Source organism: Bactrocera tryoni, chromosome 5 (genome assembly GCF_016617805.1).
Source record: "Bactrocera tryoni isolate S06 chromosome 5, CSIRO_BtryS06_freeze2, whole genome shotgun sequence".
NCBI lineage: Eukaryota > Metazoa > Arthropoda > Insecta > Diptera > Tephritidae > Bactrocera > Bactrocera tryoni.
The window spans coordinates 33,498,033-33,513,614 of NC_052503.1; the positions used below are offsets into that span (position 1 = coordinate 33,498,033).

The window sequence follows — 15,582 nt, forward strand, 5'->3', positions numbered from 1 at the left end:
TTATTAAATACAGTCAGTTAAAATGTTTTGAAACTTTCTTACGGCTTAAGTATTTAACATGTGATATAAAGGGGTTTTTTTCAAAACGACGCTACAAAAGTTGACTGATAGGAACAGCAAACGATGTGATATTTTTTCCCGCTTTTTTTGACATTTTTCTTCAGTAAGGTTTGCCATTTCATCATGGAAAGATGTATGATCCAACAACGAGTCGACATTTATAAAGTTTTACTACCGAAATTCGGAGTCAGTGGCCTCAACTTTAAGAGACCAACAATTGAGCGTCTAGTGGAAAGTTTTTAATCCACAGGCACAGTGCAAAATGTTCCCGTTCCTGTGAGACAAAGAAGTGCCTGTAGTGTCGAGGATAATGCTGCTGTCAGAGCATCAATTGAGGTAAACCCAAATCAGTTTCTCACACGTCGTTGTCAAGCGTTGGGCATCTCTGTAACGTCGTTGTGGCGAATACTCAATGAGTCGCCATTGCATCCCAAAAAAATTACGGTTATGTGCGGCTTAATGATAACCGAATATTTTTGGACCGAATTGGATGATATGGACTTGGACAATATGTGGTTCTAACATAAGGACGCGAATTTCATAACCAATTTATTGAAAACCAAGTTTATTGAACGTGTTATCTCTCGAAATGGTCTGTTTTCAGTGTTTTTCAGCATCCTTTTTGCAAATGAAAAACAGTTCACTGTTGAACAAGTTTTCAATAAGCAAAACGGTCAATAGATTTTCCAGCAAAATTGTGCTCCAGTAAGGCAAAACTATTCCTGGCTTCATGTCTGAAGATGTTTGGCCGTCTGGAGCTTAGAGCCGTCACTGCTTAAATTGCTTTCCATGCCATCTAGTTCTCTGCATTGCAGAACCTTCTGCTCCGATTGGTTCAATGCTTACACAACTGCGAGGGGTTTGTGGTTGGCGGGAAGTCTTTGAAGAGGGAATGTAGTGAGCTTTTCGGCTCCATCAACATCAAGGTAGCAGTAGATCCACGGTTTCGAAGTGTAACTGCCTTAAGAGAGGTGTGCACTCATTTCGATAGACTAGCGGCTATAATGGCTTTAAGCTCGCTGACTGTGTGCTCCAAACTATTCAAGGAGGACCTCATTAGCACTAGCTTCAAGTATCTTTCATACAATACTTGTATGGGTTAATGCTGACAGTGAAATCGGCGAAAACGAAAACTGCAAAGTCGATGAACTTACGATAGATCCCAATTTCATCCGATTGAAAGCGAGTCGATTTTCCGCTGTGTTTTATGTACTGATGTTGGACTTTTGCACCTTCATAGAGCTCCGAGAGCGCTGGTCAACAACTAAAACTTGTGCGATTACGAGATCCTTCTAACCCAGAGTGAACTGTAAGAGATCCTTCGAATTAATGGCTGTTAGCAAAATCAATCACGCCGCAATGATAGGTGTTTCAGTGGACACTGGCCAATAGGTTCAGACGCTGTGCGGCAAAATATTTTTTCAGACGCTTTTTGACAAAGAGTCAACGAGGTTGACTCATTTTGTCGCTTCTTACTCTCTCCCGGCTTTATTGAAATATCTTGGAAGATACTTTTAGCGAACCTAGCAAAGTTCGTCTATGAGGATATTTTGATCTAGTTTTAGAATTTATGCGTAACACAAAGGACGAATATTTGCCAATGTGGGATCTATCGAATTTGAATCAACGATCTAACCTAACCTAACCTCTATAATAGGCTATGACTACTCTCTCTTACCTTATAAGCAATGCACTATCATATTATGTATGAAAGGAAGGTAAGATGAAAGAGAAGAATCAAATTCAAAATTTTATTTCTTTGGTTGTGAAAACCGCCTCAGTTTTCTTCAGTATATTTGAGACAACCCACAACTACATTTTTTGTGAATACATCATTATTATTTACTTCATGTAATGAGAGAGAGATCTGATATAGTCATTGCGTCAAAAGCTAGTGCCTTCCACTTTATATATACCTTCGGAAATCCTAACCCACTGAAATAACAACAAGTCTGCTATCTACTACCTTGGGGCTAGTAGGGCCCATATAATAACTTCTCACAATCTGAATATTTTGATAAATGTAACTCAACGCCTTTACATTACAACACACCGTTAGAAGAGTAGAGCTATTATACCGTCCCCACGACAGTTGGGTTTACGTAACCGGAACGAACCCGGATTTTTTTATTGATAAGGACTGTCAACTCGGCAGAATTCTGCCACTTGTAAAAAAAACAACAATAACAACAACAACAAAAGTTATTATAAACCAAACCGTACAATTTTTGAGACGGGGTATAAAAAGATATGTTACCTACATACGGATCAATAAATGTGCATATAATGAAGTATACACCTACAAAATATGCCTATGGAAATCTACATATAAACGCCCGACAATCAAACTAACGAGCTGATCGCAAGAAATTAGCATAAGTGCACGCATGCGCGGTGTCCATATGAGCTGCATACCAAACAGCTTAGCGGATGCGGCGCATTGCTTATCCAGTGGGGTCTGACAACACAAATCTCGTATGTGATGCAGATTTCGCGCATGCGTGCATGTTGAGTGGAGCCTGTCTTGCAGGCATACGCATTGACTAGGCATTAAATCATAGAATTGTATGTATGTGCAACGCATTTGGGGCCGACATGAGTGACTGAGTGCGAGCGCCAGCCTGCCCACAGTGGAAATGTGCCGCAGGACCCATATTTCATGCTGCGCCACATTAGTCAGACGCATTGCCATTTATCTGCTCGAATTGTCCGTGTCTGCCTGTCTATCTGTTTGTCCAATCGTCTGGCTGTGTGCGAGGCATGCGCGCGACCAACGATTGACAAGCACAAGACGAGCGCATAGGCGCATAGGTGGAGGCACTAAAAATATGTACATACATACATATTTATGTGTCTGGAGCACTTTATGTGCGTATATATAATTTTATATATATATAAATATAACTTAAGTATATATATATGTACATATTTATTAACAACATAGTGCTGAAAAGAGTCAGCCATAAGTAAGTATAAATTGTTGGCAACCAGCTGCGCGCATTAAAAGCTTCGAAAGCATCGTCGGCGGCTTACCGCTGACCAGCCTGGTTTTCTCAATCGCATTTTTCGTAGCTCCGAGTATTTGCTGCGTTTTTGTTTCTTGTCTCTGGCATTTGGACGCGCCTTATTTTGTGTCGTTCGCTTGTCGCTGATTGACTCGGCCGGGTTAAGTACGCGGCAAACACTAAACAACTCAACATATGTACCTATACCTGTGTTATCCGACCGACGTGTGTGCGCATGCGCAAATGTCTGTCTCGCAAATATTTGGCGCTCGTACGTGTTTTGGCTGTGCGCTTGAGCGGCCTTATTGCGGTGCATTGCCGGCTGGCTGTTGGCGTTGTGTCCACTTCGTGTTGAAATCGCTGTGTTGCACACAAAACAATTTTCAATTCAACACCCAATTCTAAATTGTATACATAAATGTCGTAATTGTTGTTGTTGTTGCCGCCTGTTGTCTTTTGGGTCACAAGCAAATCGGCTTTGTTATTGAAATTTTCATTGGGTTTTGGATGCTGTTTTTTGTTGCTGTCTCTGCTATTTTTAGCTGCGTTTATAATACAATTTTTACGGCAGCATTTTGCCGCTTTAATTTTTCAATTGTCTTACTTTACATTTGTACGTTTTTTAACGTGTTGTTGTCGCTTTGGCGGCGAAAATTCTACTTGCGCAATTTATTATTTTTTTATCTCACAATTTCGTATGGTAGCGTAAAGCTTACGATTAATTGCGTTTATGCAAGCGTAGTTATAAAAGCGTAGTGGAAACGCTATTCGCGAGATTAAGCCAATAAAAGACTTGCGCAGCGAACCTGGTGGACAATATAATTGCAGCACCAACGGTTTGAGCTGAATATAAGTTTTATGGAGCTTATGTAATAACAGCATGAGAGAGTTTTGGTGCTGTGAAAAATGCATACACACATTTTTTTTGAAATTGTGAAAGTAAAATAGTTGATCTGAATTTTGGAAAAAAAAATTTAACTTGGAAATATTGCAAAGTTTTATATAAAAAATGGAAAAAAACATTGATCTTAAGTTACATTGCTTTCAAAATTAATATTTTTATAAAAAACATTGAATTTAATGAAATATGAGAAATAAACAGAAGCAAAATTCAAAAGCAAGCGTATTTTATATAAAACTAGTGGATCGGAATTTACGAATAAAGACAAAAACGTTTTCGGGGGTATAAGATTGCAAGCGATTATACTTGAGGTTTAATTTAAAATTTGTGCATACAAAAAAAAATTCATTGGAAAAATTAACGAATTTAAGGCTGCTTTCTCAATGTCTGGTTATCAGCCTTTCTGTACAGTTAATAGAGTTGTCTGCGCAATGGATTGTACCTAATAAACATCAACAAATTATGGGACCGGCCAATGTGCTTGGTTAATAGAGATGTTCACTTAATAAAGCGTCCATTTAATAGAGCTTTCACCGTATTTTTTATTTATGCATTATTTTTAATATTCCATCTTCTAAGTTTGTTGGAACTGGACACAGTGTGCTAAATTCTGCTAAAACAACGTGACACGTAATATTCATACCATATACTATATATAGAGATTACGAGGGCTGCTATATATATTCTGGCCTAGGGCAACACTAAGTGTTGCCAGGTGCAATCTGACATTTCCATTGGAAAGTTTGACATTTTTTAGCATAACATCACTCTGAACGTTTGTCATTTAATCGTGAATTGTTTTATTTACAGCGAATTAAAAAATTCATCTCGGCCAAAAAGTGGAATTAACTCGTGAACATTTTCGTGCGATCACTTTTCACAACTTTCGATGTGGATTATCACGACAAGAGTGCATCGATGAACTAAAATCTTTGTATGGCTATGAAGCACCATCCTATAGTACTGTGAAAACTGGTACAACGAATTCAATCGTGGCCGACGCTCGCTCAAAGACGAATTCCGTGTAGGTCGTCCAAAAACAGCCGTTGTGCCAGAAAACATCGATGCCGTACGTGAACTGATTAGGCAAGACCGTCATGTAACATACCTTCAGATAGAGGCATGTCTATGCATTTATCCCACCAGCATACATTCGATATTGCATGAACACCTGGCCGTAAAAAGGCTTTGTTCTCGTTGGATCCCGCACAATTTGACCGAGCCATAAAAAGGCTCGTGTGGATTGGTGTAAAGAAATGCTGAAAAAATACGATCGCGGTGCTTCAAAAGACGTTTATAAGATCGTCACAGGTGTCGAATCATAGATCTATGCGTAGGTGCCCGAAACAAAACAGCAATCGACAAAAAATAAAAATAAAAAAAAAAATAAAAAAAAGCCATTTTCGTTGATAAATATGCCTATTTACATTATTAGGCCAGAAATATATATAGCAACCTACATACGTATATATCAAAAGACTTAAGCAACGTACCTGAAGAAAAAATTAATTCAAATTTAAATGCATAAGAGAGTATAAAGCTGCGAATGTGAGAAATATACATATATTTTATGAAACTTATGTAATCTAATTGGGGTTTTTATCACGTTATTTAAAAAATAATGAATCGCTTGAGTTACCATTGACATTATGGCGCCTCCCTAAAAAGCAAGCGTGAAATAAGAGAATGAAAATGTCCAACAATAATAAAAGAGGAAAAACTGCAAACTTCAATCAAAATAATTGCTTCAAATTTGGTAGTATTACATACACTACTTTTTTATTTATATATGAATATTTATGCACCTGTAATTTATTAAGCTTATGCAAATCTGAAAGAGTTTTATTGTTAAGCTTCTTTGAAATTTCGAATTTTCAGATTTAAGGGAGCGAATATTTTTCTTTCATTTAAAGTCTTATTCAATTATAGTATATTACATATACATTTCGTATTTCGGTGGTTACCGAAAATTCAGGATAGGGAGTATATAAAAAATGTAATAAATTTACTTTTGAAAAGAACTGTGAACTTTTTTTTTCTAAATTTGGAGAGTCACTTAATATCAACAAGAAGAGTAATGTCTAACGCTTACTAAACCTTTATAAATTGTACAAATATATGTATGTATTTTTTATCGACCTAAATTTTATATATACTGAGAAATATCAAATATATGTTATCCGATATATTTGGATCAAACCGAATGTGTATCAATGCAAGGTGCATTCCAAAGTAAACAGAACTTTTTTATTCTAGCGCCTTTTTTGTTGGCGCCATCTATATTACGACTGGTGCGTTAGAATCTAATCGATTGTCGATTGTGTGAGAATTTCATGACATTTCAATGATTGGAAGTGAAGTTATTGTGTTTTAAGTGTCAGTATGTTTGTGCTATCGGTGCGAAAATGAGCTTCGAACAAAGAGCCAACATTAAATTTTGTTTTAAAATTGGTGAAAATTTTACCGAAACGTTTCAATTGATGAAACAAGTTTACGGCGATGATTGCCTAGCCCGTAACAGAGTGCACAAGTGGTTTCAACGTTTTCGTTGAGGACATAGATGACGATCAACATGTGGGCCAATCAAAATCCGTGATCACCGGAAATTCCATCGAAACTGTGCGTGAATTCATCAAAAGTCAGCCGAAATCATTACTGAAATTCATGGAAATGGAATTGAACATCTCCAAAACATCGATTTATTGCATTTTGACCGAACATTTGGGCTTACGAAAGGTGTGTGCACGGTTTCTACCGCACAAATTGACTGACGACCAAAAATTGCTCTCTTGTGACCGGTTATTTGACCAAAACTCACATTTTAACCATTAACCACTCCCCGTATTCACCTGATATGGTATCGTGCGACTTCTTCTTTTTCGGAAAAATGCATTTGCTCATGAAAGGAAAGCCTTATGCAGACGTACAGCTGTGTTCATTGAAATAGCAGTGTTAACAAAAAATATTAAAAAAATCAACATAACTTATTAATTAACTCATTCATACTAAATAACATTTTGGTATTGTCTTAATACTTTATTGTGTATCCTTTATTGACTATTACAGCCTTACACCTACGTGGCGTGGAGTCGGGCAAGTCCTGGCAACGCTTAAGGGAATCTACGTCCATGCCTCTCGAACAGCCTGCCAAAACTGCGGCTTAGAAGATAGGGATTGCTTTGAAATAAAACTCTTGACGTCTCCCCATAAGTTTTCTGTGAGGTTGAGATACGGGGATTGAGCTGTTCATGGCACCAAATTTTTTTTTTCTTGGCTGTGCCGATTTTTCACCACTTTGCTGGTGTGTTTTGGATCGTTATCCTGCTGGAGTGTTCATTTTAAGGGCATATTCGAACTGGGATATGGCAGCATAACGTTCCTTAATATCTCCACGTACACATTTTAATTCATGTTCCCAACGATCATATGTATTGAGACCACACCGCTATAAGAAAAACAGGTCCTTATCAAAATTTTAAAGCTACCGCGATTTATTGTCCTGACCGTATAATTTGGAATATACTCCGTGTTTGGGGGTCGACGGACTTACTGTCTACAGCCTGCTCCACAAGACAAGACCATTTTGGACTCATCTGTCCAAAGGATATTGCCCCGTTTTGATACTGGCTAGTTCAAATGGCTTTTGGCAATCGCCAACAATATGTATTTGACTAAACAAAGGCACCTTTCGTGGGCTTCGCGCTTTCAAATTTTCATTCACCAGTCGTCGTCGAATAGTTTCGTCGCTGATCCCCAATTTCCGCTCGGCTTTTATTTCCCTAGATGATGCAAAGGGGTTGTTTTTGCAGAAGAACACTATGTGTCGGTCCTCTAAATTTGTAGTTTTGCGTAGGCAGCACTTTTTTCGGGCTTCAATTCATAATTTCTTTTCTTTTATGGCATTGTATACCATCTCGCCAGAATATTTTAAACGATTTTGTATTTTTTTGTATGTTTTCCCCTCTTTTTTAAGCTCAACAATCAAAAGCCTATCTTTCTTGGAGCAGTGAGGTCCTTTACCCACTAAAATTTAAATTTTTTTCATTGTTATGGTCTATTGTCATTTAACTTACAATAATAAACTTAATCGAACTCACTATTCAAAAATGTAAAATTTTTCTCGGCACTTTTCGTTGAGAAAAATTAAAAACTGCTATTTCAGTGAACAGCCAAAAAGTTGTGGATTTTCGCAAAAAATATGAAAAAAAGCATCAAATACATCAAATCCAACGGAGTTTTTATATTTTTCTATTCTCTATATTCCGTTTTACAAAAACAATGCGCAAGCGATCAACTAACAGGTAGGAGTATGCAAAAAAAACCCTTATATATTTTCGCATCTCTTGCACTGCTATTTCAATGAACACAGCTGTATATGTCATTCTTGTGCAAGGCATAATGGCGGCCATAACGGCCAAGGAGCTAAAACACTGGACTGATTTGAATGAAATAAATTGATTTTGCCGAAAAAACCCTTTGTTCTGTTTTTTTTTAAAGTCCTATTTACTGTGGAGCGCACCTTGCATACGTATGCAAATAAAATGGTCATTATTGTCACTGTCTGATATTTGATTTTCTGTTGATGGTCTTATTCAAATTCAATTGTCTAATTTTTACTAAAATGGTTGCAAAGACAGAAAATTTTGAAAAATTTGTATTTTCAGAGTCTGCTATTAAAAATTATTTTTCAGCCCGGTTCCGAACTTTTATCACAACAAGTCAAAATTAGAAACTTTAAGGCTATTCATGTTATTGATATTAAAAAAAAAGGGCTATTAATAATTTTAGTCTTATCGCACTTTCTGATGATAAGAACCTGCGGCTTTATATTAAATATGTGTTTAAAATATTGCTGGTTGAATAAGCCTTTAGAATGGCGTAAGCAACATTTGGCTGCAACAGGAGAAAACCAAAAGATATCAGTTAGGTGCTAATCTTTTGAGTTACTTATGTTTTTCTGTATAAATTGTAGGTATAACAGAATATTTATTTATCTTTTATTGGTTAAGACTAACCAAGAATCTCATACGTCTTCATCGAATAAACAAAATACCTTGAATAAAAAAATGTGAAATATCAATCGCCAATTTCGGAGGGTGTTTTAGAGTTTCATATAGTCCAATAGTTTCTTCTTCCCTGCTGCCCAAAACGAAATGCCAAATTACCAAAGATGAAACTTGACACTTGAGCCTCCAGCATAATTCTATTGTTTTTTTTGTCAGGAGCCAGCGTCTTTCAAAAGAAGTTAATTAGCATAAAGCACATCTCATATATCCTTAATGCGTCCAATGAACTAATTTAACACATGATTGGTTTGTTTTTTCCCATTTAGGGTTATATTTAGTGGATATCAACCGCTAAGAGAACTGCTATTTAGTTTATGTACATGGAAGGGAGGAGTTTATTTGTGAAATAACTAGTATTTTGGCGAAATTTTGAAAATACTTCTGGTGCAAACGAGTATTGATGGAAGTGATACTAATTGAATGAGAAGAAACTTTTAATACCTGTACTTTATTAGTTTTTCAGGTGTTATGACTATCAAGAGCTCTCAAAGAAAAGAAAATAGACAACACTAAAAGATAAGAAAAAAGAAACCGAATTTACCTTTCTCAGTCTTTATTTAATAAATATTTGATAATATAAGTTTTTTTATATTTGCATTTACATATATAAATTACAAGTATAGATGATATTAAAAGCGAATCGCTATAAGAGCTAAAGGCTAACCTAAAAAGCGAGTTTGAGGAGTGTTTCAACGATTGGACGAAGCGCTAGCAAAACTGCATATTATCGAATGGAGACTATTTTGAAACCGACCGCAGCTAAAGTAAGTAACTAGAAACAGAGTTTTTAAGCCACTGCTGGTTGGCTTATGTCTTGTGAACTGGTTCAGAATCTGGAAAATCCAATGCTTTCCATCCTAAGAACATAATTTTTCCGTAGATTTTTTCGTTATGCTTTTAATAATTCTTCAAAAGTGTAAATTGCTTCATCTATAAAACGAAGACTTTCACTGAAGAAGCCGCTTGTATCTGTTGTTGTTGTAGACGAATGAGCAAATATTTTTACAAAACAAAAAATTAAAATCCCGTTATTGAAACAATTTAATGTTCTTTTTTCGTGGAAAAATTAAACTGCACTGACCTCACCCGGCATTTGAATGAGAATCATAAAGTATACATTAAGTCATAAAACACAAACATTTTTTGAAAATCTCATACTGTTTTTTGTTTTTAATTCATGTGAGTCTATTTGGAAGAATATTTTCAATCTTTAGAAACTGTTCCGAAAGTGCTTATAAAGTGACTGGCTAAATCAAGCAAATACTCCTCTGCATTGCTCCAGTGCAATCCGAAAAGTCATTTAGGCGAAATACAATAACAGTAGCTTTACATAAATGAAGTTGAGATTAATTTAATCGAAAGGAGAGGTGCAATGATCTAACAAATGTACATTATTTCGTTAATTATGTGGATGAAACTATTTATTCTAAACTTAAATCTCCTCCTTAAACAGTAAAATCATTATTTATTTTTTGGAAGTTTATAGTATGGAAACTCAATGTTTTGAAATTCGGATACCGACTCTAAAAATGTTTGGCTTTAAGACAATTTTGTGACGTGAATATAATTCCTATGCCATTTTAGAGTGAAATACAAATTAATATTTAAAGCACATGTTTGCTTTCCTTTTCAGAGAATGTTAAACCTAATCAAGTAACTAACAACAAATATCAATGAATTTAATAAGTTCGCCGAATCTCGATTGCAAGCATCACAACTCAAACCACAAAATGTGTACTCATATCCACAACAACATTCTCATCATCATCTTCATTATCATCGAAGAATCATCTATTGAATTACAAGTATTGACAATCGCAAAAAAAACGAACACACACAATCCGTTCGACGCCGTGAAAACGTGTCGTGAATTTCGCAACAACACCAAGTACACACGTCGATGCATACAAATCGTTGTACAACAACAAATGTCATGTAAACAAGACAAAAAAAAAGTAAGTGATTGCAAAAACAACACGAAATTAGCTTTCAAAGTCAAGTGAGTAAATTAGTGTGAATTAGTATTGGAACAATTGGTTAGCTTACATTGGCACCACTCACGTTGCTGACCAGCACGCCGCAGTAATCGGGCGCACCCTGCTTCGCCAACAGATTTATGCTGAAGCCCACCGCATCGGAGCCGTCGCCCATGGCCATGCAGGCCGCATTGCGATGATCGCGCGCATGTACTGCACCCGTGTAGGGACCGTTGAATTTCACTTTGATATTCATTGTGCCCGATTTGCATGTCGCCGTTACGCGTGGCGCAAATTCATTTTGTGTCGATACTTCTTGTGTTGCCACCTGGAAGTAAATAGAAAATAATAACATTAGAAAAAAATGAGTTAAAGAATTTAAAAGACGACTTAAAGTGCAGAATTTAATTTTAAGGCAATAAAAATAAAAAAAAAAACTTAATAAATAACTAGTGCGACCATTTTGGGAAAAATAAATGCAAAACTTAATTTTGCTGAAACAACAGACTTCTACAGTTCAATAAGGTCGCTCTATGCTCTTAAGCAAACGTTGCAAGGTTGCTTGATGTTTTAAATTTTTAAATCAAAAACAAATAAAACAAACATTATAAACTGAAGAGGTTGCCGTAGTCTTAGAGAATGTCGAGTTTTTTCGAGAAGGGTTGCCATATCTTAAAAAAATAATGTTTTTAAATTTATGATATAAAGAATACAATATGGGTTTAAAAATAATGGTAATTTGGTATGAGTGTTCCAGAATATACATATTTTTGAAAAGTTGTTGCCACCTGTTTAATATTTCTATTAAATAAAAGCGTGAAAGTATATTATATTTTTATATTATACTAAATGCATGACTTAAAAATTTAAAAATAGTTCTTGTCCATAAAATTTTTAAGGGTTGCCAGCTTTTTAATAATTTATGTTGTTAAAACTGAATTAAATATTAATTATTATAAAGTAATAATGCAATATGAGTATGAAATAATGGTATGGTAAAGCATTTTTTTAGAAGAGTTGCCACCTATTTGTAATTCATAAAGTAATATTGCTATAAAAGCTGTGACACTTCCATACAGCATAGATATTGTTGCGCAACTCTGTCCATGAAAGAAAGTTCATAGTTGAAAAATTTTTTGAGAAGGGTTGCCATCTCTTTAAAAGTTTTGTTTAACAAAATTATTGTGACATTTGTATGTTTTATTTATAGTATATGTATGCAAATAAAAGTATTTAAGCAGGCTTACGGCTGATTTTGTTTATGAGAATGATGCCACCTGTTTCAAATTTTTACTCAATTGATTAGATAATGTAAATAATATAATATATTTTTGAAAAACTGGTTGAAAAATGATTTCAGCGCGGGAAATTAAAAAAAGAGTTGCCACATGATCGGAAATTCATTCAATATATAATGAAATAAAGAGAAAAATATGTACTTGTGAAAACTATATAGCCGTGCTTCTAAATGAAAATTTTAACTGTAATCACACAAATGCTTGTATGTGGTGTATTGACGGAAGGGCAATTAAATACATACATACATATGTATATACCTGTATTTATCTTCATTCATCCGCTAGAACATAAATTCCATAAAAAATTAACCTCTAAAACTCACTGCTATTTTGATTCGCGCCTAATGAGGCGCCTATTGTCCCACTTTACACCTTTTAGCCACACTCCAAGCCTCAAAGCAATTTTGCTAAATAACAACAACAACAACAACAGCAAAGAACGTAAACAATTTGTGCTCATCAAAGTAACTTTGAAAAATTAATCAAACAAATTATGAACAAGCAAATGGGCTGACATTAATCACGGCCGCCACGACGCGCGCAGTCACCGCCACATCTTACGAAGCTTACACTCCCAGCCACCTACTTATGACCTCCGGCTTGATTTAATGAGCAACACGGCGCGTCAAGCGCAAATAATGGAAGAACTCGACGAAGCGAATAAAGCAAATGTTTGTTTTTAATGATTACTTATTGGGAAGTCTGCTGCATTAACACAATTTCGTTGGAAGTTCTAAGAACAACAACAAAGAATTTGATCAAAAGTCAGCAGCGAGATAAGTACTAATTGAGGTTAGATAAAAAGATGTAGGTAAAAACTAAGTGGAAAGTACAAAGAGCGCGAGTTATTAAAAAACTACCGTATCGAAATTCTTCAGTTGTTAAGCGAAATTAAGTGAAACGAAATTCTTTTATTTCAATAGCCTGAACGCCCCATGTGTCGGTGCAAATGTCTGTCTGTGTGTGTCTGTGCTGCCCACACGCTAATTGTAAATAACTGTACTATGGCGGCTGTGAGAGTGTAGGTTGTGCGTTTGCGCACAAAAGCACCGAAGGTTGCCCATAACGGTAGAGCAAAATCAATTAATTTTTGAAATAAGTTTATCGACACCGACAGCGGACGTACACTTACACACATGCTTGCTTCTATGTATGTGTATACAACTATTAGAGCGTTCTTTTATGTGAGCACATGTAAATGTAGCATAAATAAATTGGCTAATGACTTACTTAAGTGAATTTGCCAAGTGGAGCATATTATAAAAGTGCTGAGTTGTATTTTGCCGAAAATATTTTTAAAATTTTAATTTTAGATATTTACATTTTATATGAGCATTAGCAAAAATGTAAGAAAATATTTAATTTTTTAAGGTAAAAAGCTTCTTGATAGATGAAATCTGTTGAGGGTTTTCCATTATCACAAATTCAATCGCAGTTTTAATCAAAGCAACGTTTCTTATTTTATTATTATTATATTCATATCCATTTATGACAATGCTTTTCGAGCTCAGTTACTTAAATTTACTACTTATTTATAGACCTGGCTGAAGCCTTTGAAAATGGTAAAAAGTGAAAAAATAATAGTAGGAGGAAACTATTTGGAAAAGAAAGAGAATAAATGAAAAGAAAGGAAAAGAACCCTTCACAATTGCACTTTTTATGGCATAGGGTCTAACAAAAACTTTGTTTCGATTTTATGTTCCAAGATTGCAGAGATGCCTTTGGATAATAATCTTAACCAAATTTCGCGAATATACCTTGCCAAACAATAAAGATTAACACAAGGAATTGAGTTAAATCGCTGAGTTTCTACGGCAGCTAATTCTAAGATAATAATCTCTTCTAAATTTGGTGACGATATCTTGTCAAACAAAAAAGATTTCATACAAGTACTTACGCTCTTCAGTTTCTATGACAGCTTTATGGTATAGTGGTTCGATAACGGCGATACTGACAATTGAACAGATCCTTAGCGAGAAAAGGACTTGTTAAAAATTTCAGGTCGTTACTAAGGTGTTCGCATATATACAGACGAGCAAGGCTAATTCGACTCAGCTCGACACGCTGTGGGCAAAAAATAGTAAGATTTTTAAATTTAAATTTCGCGTGAGAACCCATATTGATTGGTACAAATTATTCAAAGAGAGTCGAAAACGCGTTGACGACGAACCCTGTCCAAGACGATCATCAACATCAACTGATTATCAACACATCAAAAAATAAACGAATTGATGCCTGAGAATCGACAATTAATAGATAGAGATCTTACTGGCATCGTTGGAACATTGGGAGGATCAGTAAAAACCATTTTCAAAGAACATTTCAGCCTAAGAAATGTAAAAGTTCCAAAATCACTAAATTTTTTCAAAAAACAGCGTCGCGTTAACGTCTTTGAAACAATGCTTTCCGACTACGAGGATTTCATGAAACGTTTTACTATATTACTGCCGATGACTCCTGGGTCTATGCTTATGAACCGGAAGCAGACGATTAATTAATTGATGGCAAAGGTAATCCGAAGCTGGAAAAATCACGTTAAAACAGGTCAAAAATCAAGATTTCCTGGATTATCGAGCTGTAGTGTACTATTTGACTGTTATGCATCGTTTGAGCGAATATATTCGTAAAAAGAGACCGGAATTATGGGCCCACAACTCTTGGATTTTCCATCACGATAATGCACTGTCGCATACTGCATTGATTCTTCGTGTGCTTTCAACCAATATCTTGCCACAACTACCGTATTTGCCTGATTTAGCTCCGTGTGACATCTGGCTACTCAAACGACCGCTCCGGGGAAACCGTTTTGAGTCAATTGAAGACATTAAAAGTGAATCGCTACATGCTTTGAAGGCTATTCCGGAAACTGATTTGAAATTTGGGTAATTTTTTTGTCCTATTTATGATTTTTGCCAGTATTGCCCTGCACCAAATACAGCTGCCGGATCTAGCACATATACATATGTACCCAAAAATCCCTACATAAATCAACGAGTAAAAAAATACTCAACAACACACGATTCAGGTCAAAAGACTGCAAAAGCTAAAGTTAATACCTCAACGCTTGCCGCGTGTTCCCTGTCGATATTTAAGAAACCAAAAAACGCTTTCCAACGCCAAGAACGCACCAGCTTAGCTGATATAAGAAGAGCGTGTATGGGCTAAGAGCGCGTTGGATAATTTATTGCCAACACTAATTTTGGCCAACTGCCTGCTGTCGCGGCTGCCAAAGCGATAACGCCAGCGGCGACGGCGAGCTTGACATTGCGGCTATAG

The 15,582-nt window shown here is 35.8% G+C and overlaps 1 protein-coding gene across 1 annotated transcript in view; it reads right to left on the reverse strand.

Annotated features, from left to right (window-relative positions):
- LOC120777117 overlaps positions 1 to 11,363 on the reverse strand; it is a 32,628-nt gene extending 21,265 nt beyond the window's left edge. Inside the window, exon 1 of the mRNA XM_040108255.1 lies at positions 11,079 to 11,363. Coding sequence (XP_039964189.1) covers positions 11,079 to 11,363 — 285 coding nt within the window. The remainder of the gene's footprint in view (positions 1 to 11,078) is intronic.
- Positions 11,364 to 15,582: the final 4,219 nt, after the last annotated feature.